The sequence below is a fragment of the Erigeron canadensis genome, chromosome 5 (genome assembly GCF_010389155.1).
Source record: "Erigeron canadensis isolate Cc75 chromosome 5, C_canadensis_v1, whole genome shotgun sequence".
NCBI lineage: Eukaryota > Viridiplantae > Streptophyta > Magnoliopsida > Asterales > Asteraceae > Erigeron > Erigeron canadensis.
This window is the reverse complement of record NC_057765.1, coordinates 25,425,994-25,447,977: the sequence shown is the minus strand read 5'-3', so window position 1 is coordinate 25,447,977 and position 21,984 is coordinate 25,425,994. Positions and strand designations below refer to the sequence as shown.

General features: G+C 31.8%; 1 protein-coding gene across 1 annotated transcript; it reads left to right on the top strand.

Moving 5' to 3' along the window:
* Nucleotides 1–12,118: 12,118 nt before the first annotated feature.
* Nucleotides 12,119–13,033, top strand: LOC122598990 (major pollen allergen Ole e 10-like). The gene is made up of 3 exons (XM_043771440.1): nt 12,119–12,155; nt 12,350–12,587; nt 12,910–13,033. The coding sequence occupies exons 1-3, from the start codon at nt 12,120–12,122 to the stop codon at nt 12,942–12,944; spliced, it is 309 nt and encodes a 102-aa protein (XP_043627375.1). The 5' UTR covers nt 12,119; the 3' UTR covers nt 12,945–13,033.
* The last annotated feature ends 8,951 nt before the right edge of the window (nt 13,034–21,984 follow it).

Below are 21,984 nucleotides of genomic sequence, written 5' to 3'. Positions count from 1 at the left end.
ATTCATCACTTTCTGATGATGAACTAGACATAATTTGGGTGGTGTTTGAAATGAAATGTTTATATAAAATGAAATGAGAAGTTTGTTTGATGAATTGTTTGTGTGATAAAATGAGAATAAGGTTAGTGTTTAAATAGGAAAAAAAAAGTTTACCATTAAAGAAAAAAAAAACCCAAACGGCTAGTTTTGGTCCCACAACGGTCGTCCTTCAACTTCTCCGCAACCACAAGGACGCTAACGCAAGGACGATCGATGCCTATAGCTTGGCTGCGTCTTGGAGCACCTAGGATGCTCGGGAGGACGGTTATAAGCACCGGCCTTATTGCTACTCTTACACCTGTTCTCTATTTTTCTTTTATCAATTAATAAAAATCCCCCTGAATTTAATGGATGCATCGGAATTGGCAGTACATATTATATCCCCAGAGAAAAAAAAATTACATTTTTGGTTTCTCAAATTGGCAGGATTTTCAGTTGTTGCCTTTAAGTGAATTAATTACAAGTTGGTCAATTTTTTCACTTTTCACTCTTCAACTAACAGCCGTCTATTAGGTCCGTTAAGGGAGGGGCAAATTTGTTATTTCACCATGATTTCTTCTTCTTCTTCTTCTACACTCGAACACAAACATAGATTTTCTAAGTAATTACTTCAGAAAAATGGGATTTGGTGATTTACCGAACTTGAGTTCGGTAAATGAATTTTTACAGACAACATGGTGGCTAGAAAAGTTAAACAATACGTCAGAAAAGTTATATTCGCAATATCTCTCTCTTTTCTTTGATTTAAAACACAAAAAGTGTATGAAAAAGGTCAGAATAGAAGTTCAAACAAACCATAGCCAACAGATTTCTGATTTAACGATCGCTGGAATTATCCAAAAACTCGTCGGAAACCTAAAAATATCGGAAACAAACCATACTCGCACGTTTTTTGAATCAAGACCCAAAAAAAGTTGCAATCAACTCAGAATACAATCGCGCGGAAACCCTAGCCAAAAGAAATCCGCATTACAGTTCACCAGAAAAAGTTGACTTCGTCGGAAAAGTGTAACCGTCGACAAAAATCAATTAATCGAAAAATTGAAACCATCATCATCATCATCATCAGAATTCGAACGTGATTAAAACTTGATGCATTTTAAATTGATTTGACGAAAAACGATGGCGAGATCTATGAAAGAAGTTACGAAAAACTTGATAAATATGGGTTTATGTTTGAGTGTGGAAGAAGAAGGAATCATGGTGAAATGATGAATTCGCCCCTCATTTAATGGACCTAATACACGGTTGTAAGTCGCGGAGTGAAAAGTGAAAAAATTGACCAACTTCAGGGTTTTTCTGTAGTTAATTCATTTACGGGCAATAACTGAAAATCCTGCCAACTTGACGGACCAAAAATGTAATTTTCTTTTATATTTACTTAACTAGTCCAAATACCCGTACGATGTCCGGTAGCTATATAGATTAGATCATAAAGAAATTCGAATATGCCTCGATTCGTGGGTATGAAATAAACTGTAATTAAATTAAACCGATGATTGAATCTATGTTATCATAAACAGTACTGATAAATATAATATATGTTTTAGTTAAAGTTTTGGATTTACGTTAAGTTTTTACAATCGCATCAAAATTGAAACTTGTAAGCATAGTGGATGACGGCAAATAGCCTTGTGATTTCTGATTGTAAACTCAAAGTTTTGAAGTCATGTTCATAACTTATTATAAGTAATATAAGTAATAGGAGTTGAAAAATTGAGAAAGAAAAAAAGACAATTTATTATGAGTTTTGTATCTATAAGTCAAGTGTTAGAGTTGAATTCTAAGTCTAATAAGTAAACTGAATCCATGTACAATTAAAAAAATTAATTTAATAAAATAAATAAATTAAAAGGATATATCTCGATCAAGGATTACGCTACGTGTCGTTTCAAAAACATCTCAATCTTATTTTAATTTATTGGTAGATATTAATATTGTTTTTCTATTTTCTTTAAATGAAGAACCTGTAACATGCATTGTCATATATCCAATTAGAATTCCAAAGGTACTCATGATGGGAATCTGTATCTCCATTTTTAAGAGCATTTTGCTCATATCAGAATTTGAACTCAAGACTTTTAAATTTTAGACTCTACCATATACCAATCCATTTATTACAATGACAAAAAACTTTTTCGCCATTTAATTAAGGAAAGTGATAATATTACCACCATAAGTGATACATTTACCACACAGAAGCAACAGTAACTTGTGCTGTATGTTGAAAAACTTGTATCTTGTGGTAAATTAATAAAAATAAATGGTACATTTATCATTATTAAAAAATCATCTCTTCCAATGAAAAGTTATTTTTAAGTTTTTTTTATAACTAAGCAAAGAAATTTTTTTTATCAAAAAGTTGAACATTGTCAACCTATTCATCAAAGTTATTCACTTCAATAACATCAACTTTTAAAAAGACTTTTTCTTCCAAAGAAGCTTTTCTTTAATCCACTATTGGAGATTCCTTAAAAGGGGAGGGAGTGATCACCAATTTTTTAAACTTGACCAAATTTTCGCATCATCACTATTCAATAAAAACCACCCACCTCTATTTTTCCTAAACTTTCCAAAATCTCCACCTCATTATTTTATTTTATTTGTTTTTAATAAATAAAATAAAAGACTGTATAAAATCAAAACATATACATATAAATAACAATATAATCAATAATAAATTTTTTAAAAATAAATACAAGGGCTAAAATGTAATATTATCATAAATAAATCAAATTTTGTATATTGTCAAACCACAAGGGCTGTAATGTAAATAACAATAAATAAGAAAATTAGATCTAAAGTTTGCTTCTCTTTTGCCTTTTACTATACATACATACATACATACATATTGTCACACCCCGACTAAGGTGAAAAATTCGGACGCATATTACACGTGTCATGATTGTTACGTAGAGTAACTACATGAATACTTAAATCAACCCATATTTCATTATATTCAAGCACACATATTCAACATAAAATCGATATTTAAAAACAACATAGATAAACTTCCACGCAGGGGAAGAATCAGTTAGGCATAATGTCATATTCTAAAGTCTAAACATAAAGCAACAATAATAATCACATACGATATGCAGCTCCAAATCCAAGTTTGAGTCTGCTAAAGACCACAATGATATCCTCCTTAGCCACTTATAACATTCTTAACTTGCACACCTGAAAGGATATTAAAAAGCGTCAACACAATGGTTGGTGAGTTCGTAGGGTTTGTAAACAAGTATTAAGTATCAAGTTTTGTACCAGGTCGAATATCATCAAGATCCACACAAGATATGGCTATCGACTTATTTATGATAGCAAGTCCGTCAAGTATCTCTATGCTACTAGCACTTACAGTATACTAGGCCTAAGGTGCAAGTATCAAGTATCAAATATATGGTGCCTCCAACTCCACCATAAGTAACAAGTATCAAGAATCAAGTATCTAGTATCTCCAACTCTATCAAAAAGATCAAGTATCAAGTTGTAGCCTTACGGTTAAACAACCTGCCTTTATTAATGATATGTGGCCTTACGGTTAAACAACTTACCCTTACATCCATATGTATCAAATATCACAGTGCACAACAAACAGTACAGTTTAATAGCCATAAATAATGATAGACACAAAGGCACAAGTAACCCAAAATAGGTTGTCAAATATGTATCCAAAATATGTTACTAAATATGAACCCAATATAATCATCGTAAGTGTATCCAAAATAAGTTTCTCCAAAATCATAATATCATAGTTTCCAATAACTACGCTTTATTAGAAAAACAGTTTGTATCCTTTCAGCCCCACGAAAACATGTGAAAAGAGGACTACGTACGAAACTCACCTGATGTTCGCCTGATAGCTAAACACATAATAACGTCAAACAACGTATCCACAAGTATCAACGAGTCACCAAGTTCATAAGGTTTGACTAACGTTCACTAACTTTGCGTGTTTGACCATTTGAGTGTTTCTGAGCATTTGAGTGTTTTTGGCCATATGAGTGTTCCTAGCCATTTGTGTGTTTTCCAGATTTGAGTGTTCTTGACCAGCCAGATTTGTGTGTTTTTCCTAAGAACTCTCAACACATTTTTCCTTAAAATCATTCTTAGTTTCAGAAATCTGATTGTACTTCTACGTTCCTAATCATTATAGAAAAACAATATTAAACATCCGAACTCTAACACGGATTATAAGTATGTGACCCATTTGGTAAGAAAGTTTAAGAAAAGTTACTAAATCATCAAAAAGATGGACACTTTATTTGCAAAACACAAACAACTTTAGATCTAGATACAATAGATGTCTTTACAACTCTTAGTAATAAAAAGTTAGAAACTTGACAATAGAAACTTTCTAGATTTAGTTAGAATCACAAATTTTATAAGAAAACAAAATACAAAAGTTTTGTACTTTGACTTAAGAATAGGGAATGGATGATGAATATAGTGATGTTAATATTTTGTGATTTGTGTGTTGTGTGTTTTTGGGGTTTCCCTTGTTTGATCGAGTGTTTTAAGGGTTTATATAGAGAAGGGGGAAATATGTAACATCCGTTATTTTGACTCGTTTAACTTTATGTGCAATTTGACTAACCTTTGTATTTAATTATATTATTGGGCTCATTTTGTGATTAATTGACTAGATGACATCTTAAATGGGTTGATGGACCAACTTATTTCGTGACTCGATGCATAACGAATGCTTAATTTAACTAGTTAGTGTGATTGGTCAACCCATGGATGTGATCCATGACCCAAGACCCAAATCCATACCCAACCCTATCCTTCTAATCCTTCCACCCAATCCCCCATCCACCAGTCATTCTCCATCCCTTTTTTTCTCTCTCTAATTTAGTGCAAGAACACCATCTTACACTCTCCCTCTCTCTCTCTCTCTAAATTCACTCATCATTTAATGATTTTGAGTCTAAATTAAAGCAAGAATAATCATCATCATCATCTTATTTACAACATAACAAAAATTTGGAAGTCAAGGTGCAAGAATTCTCCAATTGGGTCATATTTTTGAGTTGGAGCTTGTGGTGATTTTTGGTAAGTTACATTTCACTCAAATCCATCATTTTATGTTTATTATCATGTTTCTAGTCAAATCCAAGTATTCTTGAGTCAATTTCGCAAGTCAAAAACGAAGTGGGTCAAAAACTAGGGTTGCAAAGTGGGTAAATTAGGTCAATTTCGAATCTAAGCTATAAATGGATGTTTTGAATCAAGTTTTGAAGTGGGTTGTGTCTAAATATGTTCATACAAGCTGCAAAAACGAGTCCAATCTTTCCAAGATTCGATTATGGGTCAATTAGGGTTTTGTCAAAAGTCAAAACGGGTCAAGGACTAATTGAACACGAAATTGGTGCTATAGAACGAAATTGTGGTGTGGGTTATGTTCATTTATGTTTAAAAATGATTTGGAAAGAAGCTCCTAGTCGAATTTGAGGTCAAAATAAATTTGGGTCGAATTTGAGGTGTGTTTGGTTACAAGGTTTCAGCTAGTCAAAAGTGTGTAGGCCTGTTTTGAATAAACCGTAACTCGTTCGTTAAAGATCTTCAAGACTCAAACCTTACGTTTCTGAAAAGGTCATTGAGCCCTCTACATTTGTTAAGAATTAAGTTTTGTCTCAATTGTTCGTCTTGTGTGCCAAAAGTGGGGTCGCAAAACTGGATGTAAGCAAGGAAAAACTGGAAGTAGTCTACAAACTGAGGGTAGTCTACACAAAACTGAAAGTAGTCTACACAAACTAAAAATAGTCTACAAATATGAAAGTAGTCTACGAATGAGTCGAGCAAAGTAATTGTTTGAGTTTGTTGATCATCCATTGGTTTCTTGTTCGAGTCTCTTGAGTCGTTAATGGTTAGAAGTCATGGCTACAACAAAGTGAGACTCTTAATTTGTATTATAATGCATATATTGATAGGTTGTAGACATTTGGCGAATGTTGGACATTCATAGCTTGATATTAACTTTTTTCTTGGAAATCAAGGTGAGTTCCATAGTTCCCTACTCAATTGAGATTCGGGCTGGAAAGTGTACATTATGTGTTTACTTGTTGATTGATTGATTTGTTGATTGATTGATGGTTTGAATGACACGTTGGTTGATTATGTGCATGTTTGTATTGAGAATTGTTATGCTTAGGATAGATGTACATACATGGAAGTCGATTATGCCTTCATAGGGTTTGAGATGTGGTAGGAAGGCTGCGGGTGACCCTGTATACAAACATCAAGAACCCATCGAAAGTATAATCCTCCTAAGTGTATGTATGTATTGTGTCGGTTGTATTGGTGATTTGACGATTGATGGATATGTGGAGGAAATGGTTGAACGTATGGTTATGTTTGTGTTATGCGGGACACACGCAAGTTTACTCTTTATGCGGGACACATGCAAGTTAACTCATTTATGTGGGACACACGCGAGTTAACTCTTTATGCGGGACACATGCAGGCAACACTACTTGTGGTTTTGAGTATTATTAATACCTTACTTATCATAGATATGATGCTCGTCATATGCATACTATGAGTAAATTATTATGGCTTCCACTTGTATTCATGATTTCATGTATTTACTCTCTATTATTGATATCGATATGATTGATGTTGTGGTTACTGACAATGGTTCTTCGTGAACCATCACTACGAACTCAACCAACCTCGTGTTGACTTGTTTAGTACACTTTTCAGGTAACCAAGTGAATCAAGGATGAAATGCATGATATTTGCTAGCTTTTGTCTCCGGTTTGGACTTACGTGGATCAAGGATTCATATACCCACTTTTTGCATTATGCTTAGGATCGATAGCCATCTCTTGTCGATTATTTTGTAAACTTTGATGGTCATTTGCTCCTTGTGCATTTTGTATGAATATTTGACATATTATGTTGGATTCACCGAATCCCCTTTCTTTCATATAGTTCATGTTCTACGATAATCCCATGCATAGGCTATATCTTTTCGGTGATATTTCGAGCCTAGCTCGAGGTGTTACAAAATACATGGACATTTTGAGTGTTCCCAAAATTTTTAATAACTTCATTATTATTACTATTATTATTATTATTATCCTTGAACATTTCATTAGTTAGACCATTTTAAAATTCTATATTTCTATTAACTCGATTGCTTATATTCCAACACCATATTTTTGCTCCACATTAAGCAACACAACTAGTTTCCTTAAACAAGTGTTCACAACGATTTTTGATTATTGATTCACGCTAAGAAAGTTAGTCGCATTTGCATCCAAACCACAAAAATGTTAACAAATCTAAACTGTGGGTGTTACACATATGATATATCTATACTCCTTTATAAAAATTATCATACCCCCAATTTTTAGAAATAGTTACACAATAGTTACATACGAAATTACAAAATTACCCTTAATAAACACCACTATGGAAAGAGTTTTTATAAAATACCAAATTTCCCTTAATGAATTAACTTACACTCTAAACCTTTATTTTAAAAATCAACACTTTAAACTCTTTTCTTCTAAAAAACTTTCACTATCACAATTACTGAATTACATCAACATACACCACTTGATATCGCGACCATACCATCACCGACACCACTAAACCGTCTTCCCCACCACCATCGCCAAATTGCGCGGGTACCATGCTCGTAATAGGAGAAGTGAAGATGTGGTTATATCACACCCAACTTGGGTATAAAAAACCCTCACATTTTTATTTTTTATTCCATAAATATCATAGGAGACCAATCATTTATTAATTATACAAAAAGTATTTAAAAACTTGTATGTGAGGGGTTTTTCAACGAAATTGGGTGTATGACACTCACACTCACTTTTTCACACACACACATATATATATATATATATCCAAGGCCATACATATAAAAAAACGTTTGGATAGTCAATTTTAGTGTTAAAACCCGTTTTTGATGAAGAACAACCCAGAATGCACCGCATGGACTTCATGCGCCGCATATACACTCTTAAGCATGCATACTTTCGAATTGAATTTGTCCGCCGCATGGATTGCATGCGCCGCACATCACACGTCAGTATATTTATGAAGTTTGTCTGTGCGCCACATGGATTGCATGTGTTGCACATCACACCTCAGTTTCCGCACTGAACTCATGCAATGCACATATGGCTCTAGCCAACCGAGTTTTGAAAGGATCCTATCTTTCAAATCGTAATTTTGTTTTTAACGTTCAAGCTATTCATTAAAAAGTGTAAGAGTATACTTTCGATTGATAATGTCCTTTTAAATCTTGAGTTATTAAAAAGTTGGTTTAAAGTGAATTAGTCAAGTCCCGTTGAATTATTATTGAACGAAAAGCAATTTCACTTTGGTCGTATAATTGAAATCCTTATTATATGGTCATAATAAAGCATTTTTAATAAGATTCGGTCAATATGTATATGACCTTAATTAATACTTTAAATATCAGTTCATTTTTTTTTATTTTAAAATTAAGTTGCAAGAATTATATATATTATATATATATACTAAAATGTAACTTTGGCATGTGAGGGGGAAGTACTGTAGCTAAAAGTACACCCCTACATGCTTATGTTACAATTACTTATTGCACAAATAAAATAACTAACGCTTTTAACGACCATTAAGTATTGTTTGGTTAACTAACGGTACTTACAAAAAAGTATTTAACGGAGTTTGTTTTCAAGTTTAAGTTTTTTAACTTTGCCACTAAAGTTTTGCTTTAGTTAATTTTTGCCACATAACTTTTAGTTTTAAGCTTTCTCATCAAAAGTTTATTTTTTTTACCACATAACTTTTACTTTTTAACTTGCGTCACATAAATTTTTTCTCGCTCCGAAAGTTTTTTCATTTGCTTTTTACCACTTAACTTTTGGTTTCCAAATTTTGTTACCAAAGTTTCATTTTCTTTACATTTGACCACAATTTTTATTCTTAACTTTTGCCACGAAAATTTTATTTTTCGGCTTAATGTTTTTTAACTTTTGTATCTTCCGGCTTAATGTTTTTAATTTTTGTCATGAGAGTTTTGTTTTTTTCCGGGGTAACGCCCGGGTTAAAATACTTGTATATTAAATTTATCAAAAATATGATTTTAAAACATTGTATGTCTTATGCATTGAAAACTCTAATATATTATAAATGATTAGAGTTTGGTATATGAAAAAGCAATAAAACGAAAATAAAGTATAGAATTTAATTTATGATATAAAGTTAATAAGTAAAAATAACCAGGCAAATTTGGTTTCACCACTAGGAAAATATTCCTAGGTGTAATACACCACAAATAATATTGTATTTGTTTAAACTTTTAGTTAGCGTGAACAGATTAAAAATTCTGTTACGCTTTTATATGTGTAAAAATATATAAAATTAAAAATGTGTAGAAATTTCTCCAAACTAAAAAGTGTGTAAAACTGAAAGTTCACACTTTATAGTGTAAACTTTCATAATTATTTTGTAACACCCCATTTGTCCACATTAACTAAAAAGTTAGCGTGATCAAATGTGGTGTTATAAAAATAATTATGAAAAGTTAGTTCTATACACTTTTTAGTGTGAAGAAATTTTTAATTTGTTCACACTAGTTAAGAGTGTTTGACAAATGAAAAGTTAGTTCTATACACTTTTTAGTGTGAAGAAATTTTTACATACATTAGTTCTATATATTTCTACACACATAATAGCGTAATAAATATTTTAATTTGTTTACAGTAATTTAAAAGTATGGAAAAATGAAATATTTTTTTTAGGGAATCATTGTGACCGTGATTCTGAAGAGATTGCATATTTCTTGTTATTGGATTTCATGAAACAAATATTATGTAATAAAAATAGAAGTAGAAAAAAATAGGAGGCCACCTTTTATTGTTGTTTTCCTTTTGCCGTCGACACAAGAGAAGAAAAGACCAGGACCTTCTTTTGCCACCTGTTGATTTTTTCTCGTTCACTTTTGCTGTCGACACCAAATACAAGAGAAACAAATAACAAAACGTTTTTACTTTTCCGTCGACTATATAACAAACAAAGGCTTCGAAGGATCCGGACACTTGGGTTCATGTCTCCATTGTCACATTTCTGTGAGTGGGTTAATATTAACTTTTTTGAAAACATTGAGTTCCATATTAAATATTGGTATAATTTAGGAATAGGAGTTGAATAATATGACGTTTTAAAATAAGTACATTTTTTATGTAATAACAGAATAAATCTTGTCTTTCAATGAAAAATCATGTATAATTAAATAACTAACGTGTCTTAAAACTTTGTTATTTTTATAATAATTTAGAATAATAGTATATATTATTAACATTCGGTTCTCCGAGTACTCAAGCAGGATGTGATATAAAAATTCAGAAAAAATCACAGAGGTATGTCATTTTAGTGGACAGACTATGATATTAATATATACTCATATCCATATATACATATGTTGCTAAAGTTTCATTTATACAAATATACAATACATTAAGTTTCAAATCATTAGGTATTTGTTATTGTTTTATTTATGTGGAATACATGACAAAGTTAAATGTTGTGATTAAGTGAATATTTTAAAACCAATATATACTAGAAAAGATAGAATTAATTAAATGAATGTTAATTAAAGAAAAACACAGAATCGATCTAATTGCAATTAAGATTAAATTTAATAGTTCAGCTAGATGCTATGTACGTCATAGCAGGAGAGATTGTTCACATATATAATACGTTCATATCGATCGTGATTGTATTAATTTACATTTTTATGTGTTATTTTATCTTATATTATACACATGTTTATCTTATATCAGTGTCAAAATATGTTGCTACTGAAACTATTATCATTAATGATGAGCTTGGGATATATAAGACCATCCCCAATGGATAATGGTCAAGGTTAAAGCGCGCTATGGTCAAAGTGCAACCATTGGAGGTTTAAAGTGAAAGCTAATGTGAAGGGTAAGGTTATTGCAATTAGCTTTGGATTGATATAATATAATTTCTTAAACCTTTCTATCACCAGAGTTAAAATATCTCAGCATATATATGTAATTCGAGCTTCGTATACGGCCAAGTTGAATAATGTCATTGTGTTGTATCGATTGCTTTTAAAATGTAAAAAATAAATAAATAAAAATACTAACAAAAAAATGTTTTAATTTCGCAATATAGATGCAATGCAACCCAAAGGTTGACGTGATTAAATTCTTGTAATTCTACACACCAATTAAATTCCTCATACATAAGTATTAAAGAGTACTCACATAAAATGGAGTTGACGGTGTAGTGATGACGGTGATTAATAGTGTTGGTGACGACTAATAATGATACTGATAGCGATTTCGAATGATGTAAATAATTAATGTGAATGAGTTATTAATATATTATAAAAGATAAAAAATTAAGGATGTAAACTGGATATCGTAAAAATCTAATGTAACTGAGAGGCTTAAATTTTTTATATATTATACTATTTAGATATTTCTACTAGTCATGAATTTGATTCTATAAATATAAAGCCAATACAACACATACTCATTTGTAACCACCATGGCACCCTCCATGTTATTCACTCTTTTCTTCTTCATCATCATATCAGGTATCACTTTCATTCCCCATCATATATTTCTTCAACTCTAGTCAATAATTGTGTTTAATTTAATCAAACTGATTTCTTTTATTATTATTATTATTATTATTATTATTATTATTATTATTATTATTATTATTATTATTATTATTATTATTATTGTTTCGCACATTAAAGTTCACTAACGAAGTTTGATATATAATACATTACTAATTAAGTTTCAAAACCATCATCAATTCATCACGAAAACAATTGTTTGATTGGAGATTGCATTCACAAAATGCATTTAATCAATTTTCATCGAGTGTTTGGATAGAACTGATCGGATTTTGATTACTGTACCACCACGAAAACGAGCAGCCGTTTTTTAAAAAAAAAAAAAACAAAAACCGAGCACTTTTTGACTAACCATAACTTGCATTATCTCTTTAAAACACAACATACATTGTGATATTTACATTAAAATCTGTGGAATTAAACATTATGTTTTTTGAATGTTTTAGGTGGCATGATGAAAATCACAAAAGGAGACTACTCATGCCAGGTATAAGGACTAGTCATGCACGTATATAATTTGCATATTACTATTACTAGTAGTATATATATAATTACACATTACAATCCATAAATTAAAACAGTGTAAGAATTAATCCATGAACTTGTTACAAGACTACAAACAAAGCCTTTTAGTATAATATATGTCTTTTGACGAATAAATATGAATATATATACATATAGGCAACTTGGTGTGTAGCGAGGCCATCTACTTCAAGTCAAGACTTGCAGAAAAATATTGACTACGTGTGTACTAGGTTGGGCGACTGTCGTATGATTGCACCAGGAGGGGCTTGTTATGAACCAAATACATTGATCAGCAGAGCTTCAGTTGTTATGAATCTTTACTACCAGCAAAACAAACGAAACTTTTTCAATTGTGACTTCTCAGGCTCTGCAATTGTTGCTGTCACAGACCCAAGTATGCTAAAGTCTTGATTACTTTATTGTTTATGGGGTGTTTGGTATTGCGTTTACAAAACAAATTTTACGTATTCAAAATAGATTATATGTGTTTTCAAAAGATGTCTTTTGAAATAGCATGTATGTACATGCTTCTCTAAAACTGCGTTTTCATAACAGATAATCAATTTTTCATACAAACACTTTTAAGATTATTTATGTTTTACAAACGTAATAATCAAATAATCAATTCATAAAAGGTAATCTCAAACACCCTCTATATATGGTTTCATTTTGATTATTCGATGTATAATCATGTTGGGTTTTCTTTTCTTCTCCAGGCTATGGTAATTGCAAGTACAAGTTTCAACAGTAAGAGTTTCGCATACATGGATTCATGATTTTTGTCATGAGAGATGTTTTATTTGATTGAAGATTGATATATTACATATTTATATATTTAGGTTCTGGTTCAAATAAAATAAATATTAAAGTTAAACAAATAAAACAATCATTTTCTTTTAACAAAAGTTATTGTGAATCATGAAAATTTTCATGCATCAATGTATAAGTTTGTGTTTTTTGAATTTTCATGCATCAGCTTTATCATGATTCATTTATAAATACCTGTCATAATTTATGTTTTTGATTAATTAAAAACAGCCGTCAATGGTGTATTCATGATTGTATTAATTTTAAGACCATGTCAAGTTGGGTGAAAACTCTACGTGCAACTTACACCTATCGAGAACCAAGAATGAACTGAGCTCATCGTTCTTGAACTAGACTTGTAATTATCCTCACGAATTAATGATTCAGCATGACTATGGTTAGTGAACTGATATAAGTTAGATATTGACAATTCCTTGTGGACTGGTCATTGTCAAGGTCTCTAAAATGCAGTTTACATTAAATCATCTGATCCGGTCAATAGGCACCTTGGTTTAAGTTGGGTCTCTGGCAAATCAGGTCTAAAACTATTTTCTTTTCTTTTCTTGTTAAAACTTTTGTAGTTCTAAAAAAGCTTCTACAACTTTACAATATACAAGCACCCATACTAAAGAACAACATGTATCAAATCAAAGTATAAAAGTACAACAAACAATAACCATCCACATACATCAATAACTACGCAGTATTGATCCAATTCTTCCTCCTCATATTCTTCCTCTTCATAACCATAACGCAATAATAAATCAATAAGGGAAGAATCTTCTTTTACAACAGAGGGTAAAAAATGTTGGAATAATTATGATTCGTATTGTAAATATAATGAAAATATGATAATAATACCTGATCCAGTGGACCTTGTAAGAGCAATAATGTTTGTCATTGATGTCGGGTTCCCAAAACGAGAAGATTGTATTAAGATGGGGATTAGAATTCAAGAGAGAGAATGCACACACAATATAGGTGAAACATTAGGGTTAGTATTCTTGTACATGTCTCTCTATTTATAGAGAGAACATTTACAACATTAGTCCCTTGGTGTTTAGTATGTGCAATATAAGTCCCTGTAGTTCCAATCATCTAATGGGAAACCCTATAATATGTCTTTTAGAGTAAATACGCCCATCATATAGTTACTAGACATAGGGATTTTAATTATCGTCAATTATCATATCATGAATGATAAACGATCAGTGATGGTCACATTTAACGTGGTTCCAACATTCTCCCACTTAACCAAGCGATCATTTATCTATGAGTATTCAATAAGTCCGGCTGGGATAACACTCATTTTGTTTTAAACTGAAATCATAGTCAATAAGTACAGTCGTAGAGAAGAGTATCAACTCAGGACCCCCACTAGTCAAACTATGACTCAAATTTAAAACTAATAAGCAATGATTAATTGACTAAGACAAATTTTGTTATAATAATGTCTATACACCATTATGAGCTCAAAGTGTAACTAATAGACAAATAAAATCTGAATATAGAGGAAAATTTTTATTAAGATAATAGTGACCAATAAGTACAACATGCTATTATAATAGGTCCTTTAATTAGCCCCATCTTCGACACGTGTCCTATGAAGATTTTAGGAGGAAGACCTACGGTCATTGGATCCATTAGCATATTATGTGTACTTATGTACTCAATACAAAGAACATTTTCCTTAATCCGTTCATATACAACAGATACTTTGTATCGAGATACATCTCAGCGCCAGTTGAACTGTTACTGTTCAAGCAAGTTACGGTAGCTGAGTTAATCACAGTGAAGCTTCAATGGTCTATAAATAAAGTTGACGATTTTCGAGTCCACTGACTAGGTTCGTTAACAACATCTTATGACATGAAATTATGAACGTTCAGACATCATGGTAGACGTTACAGTCAGTTTCTACTTATGACTCCGTCAAAAGATAAGTTTGTCAGCTAATCATAAATATATATATATATCAAGAAATAGATTTCTTATTGGAATTAGAACATCCCACTACTTCTAAGATGTCACCTCTTCTTCTATAAGTAAATGTGTAGTCTTTGGTCCTTAGCAGATATCGTAGAACCTTTTAACTGTTATCCAATATGTTGATCCGGGATTATAAACTTAACTCCCAAGCATATCGGCAATATGAGCGATATCTGGACGAGTACAGACCAGAGCGTATGTAATGCTCTTAACTACTTACGAGTAAGGTATCATCCTCATTTGCTACTTATTAATCTCAATGTTCAGACTTCGGAAACAATCACATGCGTCTCCTTTTACTAATAGATCTATAGTGGGTGTGTAGTGTTGCAAGTTATTGCGTTCTAAGATGTGTTCAATATAAGTCTTTTGAGAAAGAACTAGAACATCATTACGCCTATCCCGATGTATTTTGATACCTGTGACATTAAAGGAATCACCGAGTTCTTTTATGTCGACATTCTGCGAAAAGTAAACGCTTCGACTCATGCAACATATCCAAGTTGTTACTTGCAAGCATAAATTCATTCACATGCAAAACAAGGATTGTAAATTTACTCCCACTGATCTTGAGATTGGTGCATTAATCCACTTGATTCTTCAGGAAGTCTTGTCCTTTTATGACTTCATTAAACTTAAGGTACCATTTTAGTGATGCTTGTTTCAACCCGTATTTGGACTTATTCAACTTGCAGACCATGTGCTCTTCACCTTATGTAATTTCAGGCTCACACGTATACGTCTTATTGCAAGTTTTCATTCAGGAAAATGATCTTGACATCCATCTAATGTAACTCTAAATCATAATAAGCTACGAATGCCATGATGATCCTTAAGGAATCTTTATGAGACAGGAGATAAGGTATCTTGATAATCAATTCTTTATATTTGAGTAAAGCCTTTCACAATCAGTTTGGCCTTATAGTGTTTGACGTTTCCATTCGGGTCTAATTTGGTTTTGAAGATCCATTTACAACCTACAGGTTTAGATTCTTCAGTAAATTCAACCAAGTCCCAAACGTCATTATGCTTTATGGAATTAAGTTCTTAAATAATGACTTCATTCCACTAGGTGGCATGATCTCTAGTAATGGCTTCTTAATAAGGAATAGGATCAATAAGCTTTCCAATGTCCTCAACTTCAGTTAAATAAGTTATGAAATCATCAAAAGTTATGGCCTTTATATGACCTAGATGATCTCCTGAGTTGATTATCAGGTTCAGTAAGGAAGATGCTTTAGCATTAGTAATAAGATGATTTATCATTGGTAGTATCTTGATTAGGAAGATTTTGATTAGGAGAAGGTGGATCAGTGATATTAGGAGCAGCGTTGAGTACAAGAGGAGTTATCGGAGGAGTAATAATAACCGACGAGTGGTTCCCCCTGCTTCTTGTACTTCCTGCAAATCTTAAGTTATGATTTGTCGTGCTCCCACTGATCTCTTAGTTCTCAACAAACGTGGCATAATGTGTGTCAATAATGCTAGTAGTGTAGGAAAGACAGTAAAACTAATAACCGATAAAGAAACAAGTAAGGGATGTAGGATCCAGTTTCTTTAAGTTAGGGTTATAGAGTTATGCTTTGGCAGAACAAACTCGTACGTTCATATATTTTAGACTCGGTTTCCTTTCTGTCCAAGAATCTTAGGGACAAATTCTGATGGAACTCTTAATGAGTATATAAACAGTTGTGTGTAAGGCTTCAGTCCAAAAGAAAGTAGGTAAGTTAGTGTTGACAAACATACTTGTCATCATGTCCATTAAGGTTCTATTTCTCCTTTTAGCAACATAAAATTTTGTTGAGGAGAACCAAACATGGTGTATTGGTTACTTATGTCTTGTTCCTTTCAAAAAGTTATGGAAAGGACGGGAAGCTTAACCAATATCAGTATGTCAACCATAATACTCACCTCCTCTATCTGATCTTACAACTTTTATTTTATGATCAAGTTGCTTAACCAAAGTTTTAAGATCAATAAAAGTCTCTAAGGGTTCAAATATAGGTGCATATTACGTGAATAATCGTTAATGATTCTAATAAATGATGCATGTCTTGAGATGGATGTGGGATAGAGGCCTCTAACATCAGAGTGAAATATTTCCAACAAGTTGGAACTTTTAGTGGTTCCTTTCTTAGTCCCTTAAGCCATTGAATACATGTTTCAAAGTCACTAAAGTCAAGAGAATTTAATATTCCATCCTTTATGAGTCGTATCATGCGAACTCGTGAGATGTGGCTAAGATGTTCATGCCACAACATGGAAGAATCTCTAATTATTTAGGTGATTTTGTCTTTGTTTTAGTGATGTTATCAATATAAGGAGACAACAAAGACCGTGAGAAATTATGATCTAGTTCTAACTTACACAACAATCCATTCAAGAACTACGACCAAGGAAATCATTATTATGAGTAATGGCAATCTCGTCGTAACCATGAATTATTACATAACTTTCAAAGTTTTTTTTTTTTTTAGACTAGAAAAGTAGATACAAGGTTTTGAGAAATTATCGGTACACATAAGGTATTCATTAGTCTAATACTCTTTTAAGTATTTATATGTAAATCATAAGTCTCTATGGTTTCGACATATAAGAGATCAACCCTTCCAACTCTAAGCTTTCTTTGGTCATTTGATAGTTTCTGAATTGTATGGAATCCTTATGTTGAGTTAATCACATGAACCATAGAACTAGAATCACTCACACATGTATTAATGGATACATCAAACATACAAGAATCAAATATTACATGAAATAGGTTACCTTTATAAGCTAGCTACTCCTCGATTTTAGGGCAATCTAGGCACAATCAGAATTTGCAGTTAGGATTGCTCATCAAGGACTTAAAGTTAGAGGCAATAGCACCATGATTAGCCCTTTTGAACTGTACTTAAAGTCTTATTATTACTGTTATTATCCTTCCTCTTAATGGAATCAGCAGTGGTAGTAAGGTGAACAACTTCAGGTTGGCCCAACTTAAGACGACAATTTTCTTGCACACACATTGCTATCTAGTTCACTCATCGACAATTTATCCTTCATTGCATTATATCTAATTTTAAAGGTGTCAGAATGAGCAAGCAATGAGGTCATCATAAAATGCATAAGAAAACTGTCAGAGACTTCCACTTTAGGACTCTTAAAATTATGAGTCATGTCAGTCATCTACATTATTTGTTCATAAACACTGCTATTTCCTTTGTATTTAAGCTACTTGCGCACGCTTTAGACTTTCCCTTGAAGTGATATCTCCTTGGATACTGAGATTTAAGGAGTTCTTAACCATTATAATTGACAAGCGATTCGCCCTATTCCACTTAAAAATTCGCTTTTTTAGCTGCACAAAAGTTAGCAGTAATAGCAGTGGGTTCATTATGGCGAATGACATAGTCAAGGTCTAGCATATCCAGAGTTAGAGATAATTAATCTTTTCATGAAGCAAAGTTTGCACCAGTAAATGACTCAATGCCTAATTAGGTACTATAGTGGAGATAAGGAGGATATAAATTTATGATATAAGTGATAGAAGATTATTATAGTAATGCCTATAATAAGTAGGCTTAATAGTAATGTTCTTATAGTGACATGATTAGCTATCTAAGGCAGACTAAGTACTGTCTCTTAATAGTAATGGAACTAAAGTAATGCCTAAAATAAGTAGACTTAATAGTAATGTTCCTTAGAATAATGAGGCTATGACCATTATTATAGTAATAAAGCTAGTGATAGGTAAACTTATTGTAAACACCAAAACAATAAGCTAAAGTAAGGCTCTACTTAGATGTTACATCACCTTTGGGCAGAAATAACTAATATCTAAGTTTAACTGAGCATTAGGGTCATGCAACATAACGCTTATCTTTTGACCTTTGGGCACAAAATTAAGAATTGTGTATATTCTGCATGCAAATAGTCCTTTTATCACACAAAGCATATTAAATCACCTTTGGGCATAATTAATATACTTAGTGTTCATTTGCAAAAGGAAACAGAGCGCAACATTAGAATCATATTTGACCTTAGGGCACAAATAGTGAGACCATGTACATTAGTGCGAAGCCCCTAAGTTATGGGGGTCTGGGGTACTGCCCTTGAAAGCGGGGTCCAAGAGGCGGTAGCCCGTGGCGACTAAATCAAATTTCATTGTTGAATTATTTATTTATTTATTTTAATTTCTCTATATGTGTTATGGCAAAAATTTCATAGAAAGAAGATATTTTCAAAATTTGAGTGACAAAATTTTGCCATAAAACTTTTAGGTGATATTGTATTCAACAATTAAGGAGAACTCAACAAGTAATGATCGATTTTGATAAGTTAAAGTCAAATTAGACAAGATTAGGTCTAACTTAACTTTGAAACATTAAGGTTGAACTCGATAAGATGTTAGGTCGAATTCGACATTAGTTTAGGTCGAACTCAGCTTAGAAAAAAAAAATTAGGTTGAACTCGATAGATAAGTTGACCTCTAATATATTAACTCAACCTTTAGATAAGAAGTATGATTGAGATCGACATGTAATAAAGAAAAATGTCATGGTTTATTTGACATTTATATATATAATATTCACATAAGTGGTCAAGTAATTTAGTTCAACATGTTTTACATAACGACATTACATGTAATGAAGTAATGTCGAATTTAATAAAGACTAAATCAAATTCAACTTGAAATAATGTCGAATTCTATAAAGACTAAATCAAAATCGACAATTAAGGTCGAACTAAATCAAAGTCGACAATTAAGGTCGAATTCAATAAAGACTAAATCAAAAAACGACTTGAAATAAGGTCGAATTCAATAAAGACTAAATCAAAAAGCGACTTGAAATAAGGTCGAATTCAATAAAGACTAAATCAAAATCGACTTAAAATAACGTCGAATTCAATAAAGCCTAAATCAAATAACTAACTTATTTCATCGAATTCAATAAAGTCTAAATCAAAAAACTAACTTATTTCATCGAATTCAATAAAGTTTAAATTAAAATCGACTTAATGTATTTAAGATCCAAACCCGATTTGAAGTCGACATTAAGTGAGGTCGACAAAGAGGAATGCTATTATATGGAGTTTGTAATAAGCATCACATTCAAGATATCAATTCAATGATGCAATACACAATATTATTACTGGAAATTGCAACAAATATTAGGCGACATTATTTCATGTGCATATAGTAACACAATTTTATCAACATTATGACGGGTCATTGAAAAAACCGTAACAAACAAAACATTTTTTTTTACTTTCATAATGAATCCGACGATCCATTAGCATTATATTAAACAAAATCATATGTTTCAATTTTAATGTTCGAAGCCTTTTACGGAACAAACAAAAAACAAATACGAATCAATAGATCGATCAATAACCATTGGCTCATGATACCACATGTTGGAATAATTATGATTCGTATTGTAAATATAATGAAAATATGATAATAATACCTGATCCAGTGGACCTTGTAAGAGCAATAATGTTTGCCATTGAAGCCGGGTTCCCAAAACGAGATGATTGTATTAAGATGGGTATTAGAATTCAGGAGAGAGAATGCACACACAATATAGGTGAAAGATTAGGGTTAGTATTCTTGTACATGTCTCTCTATTTATAGAGAGAACATTTACAACATTAGTCCCTTGGTGTTTAGTATGTGCAATATAAATCCCCGTAGTTCCAATCATCTAATGGAAAACCCTATAATATGTCTTTTAGAGTAAATACGCCCATCATATAGTTACTAGACATAGGGATTTCAGTAATAAACGATCAGTGATGGTCACATTTAACGTGGTTCCAACAAAAAATTCAATATTTTGACCAAAGAATGACCCGAAAGATTAAATCTTCTCGGGAGATTTTAAATTTTTAAGCAAACTCTCCCTTCAAGTGAGGAATTCTCTTTCAAATTCAACTCTCTCACTCGAGTTGTGTTCTTCTTTTTGTTACTTCTAGTGTAGTTGTCGGTCGTTAATAGATCCTCAAAAATTGGCAAAATGGCCATGTTGGTTTGGGTTGGGTGACGGGTCAAAACAGGTTCGGCTGAAAATGGATATATCTAAAAACAGGTTGAAACAGTAGTTTAGGTCTAATAGGGCCCGGATCAAAACTGGCAATAAAAAAAATCAAAGCTGAAGCCATACATTTTCTCTTAGTATTTCAAATTAAAACTAGTTTCGTATATGTCTTTAGAAAACCATTCATATTGATCGTATTTATTACAAGTATTTCTCACCATTGATCGGGGAAGACATTGTTAAAGGAATAGACTTTTGATCTATTTATTAAATGAAATATGGAGTGTAAAATGAGTTTGGGTGGGTTGGTAGGTGGAGATGTTTATATATGGAGAGTGATATATTCACAACAAATTTTGGTTATCTACAAAAATGCATGCTTTACATAATTGTATATTGTGCAGTACAACATGTATTTTTGTTGTAGATGACTAAAATATATGGTAACTATATCACTCCTTTTTATATATGTATATCATCAGGATGTTAAAGAGATATGTTATCATGGAAAAAGAATACTGATATGTTACGAATTTTTGTTAAATATATATATATTTTTATATAAATGTAAGCCCTTTTTAAATAATATGGAGTTTAAAAATAAATAAATAAAGAAAAATTAATGATTGGAAGTGTACTCCCTTCGGTTTGAAGCTATAAAAAAAAATTTACTTTACACAATAATTTTAACAAAACTTACAAAGCTACAAGGTGTAAATAAATTAAAGACCACTAGCACGGTACCCGCGTTATGCGGCGGTGGTCGTGACGGCGACAGTGTGATGGTTGGACGACTGTTGGTGGTGGAGCGGCGGCGAGTTGTGTATATAATTGATGTAAAAGGTTAATGAACATATTTTAAATGATGAAGGACTGACAGTGTAATTTAACCATTAATGTTAAAAGGATAGTGTATATGAAAGTATTTTAAGAGGTGTTAAGTGAAAATATTACATATTTTCAACATTACCA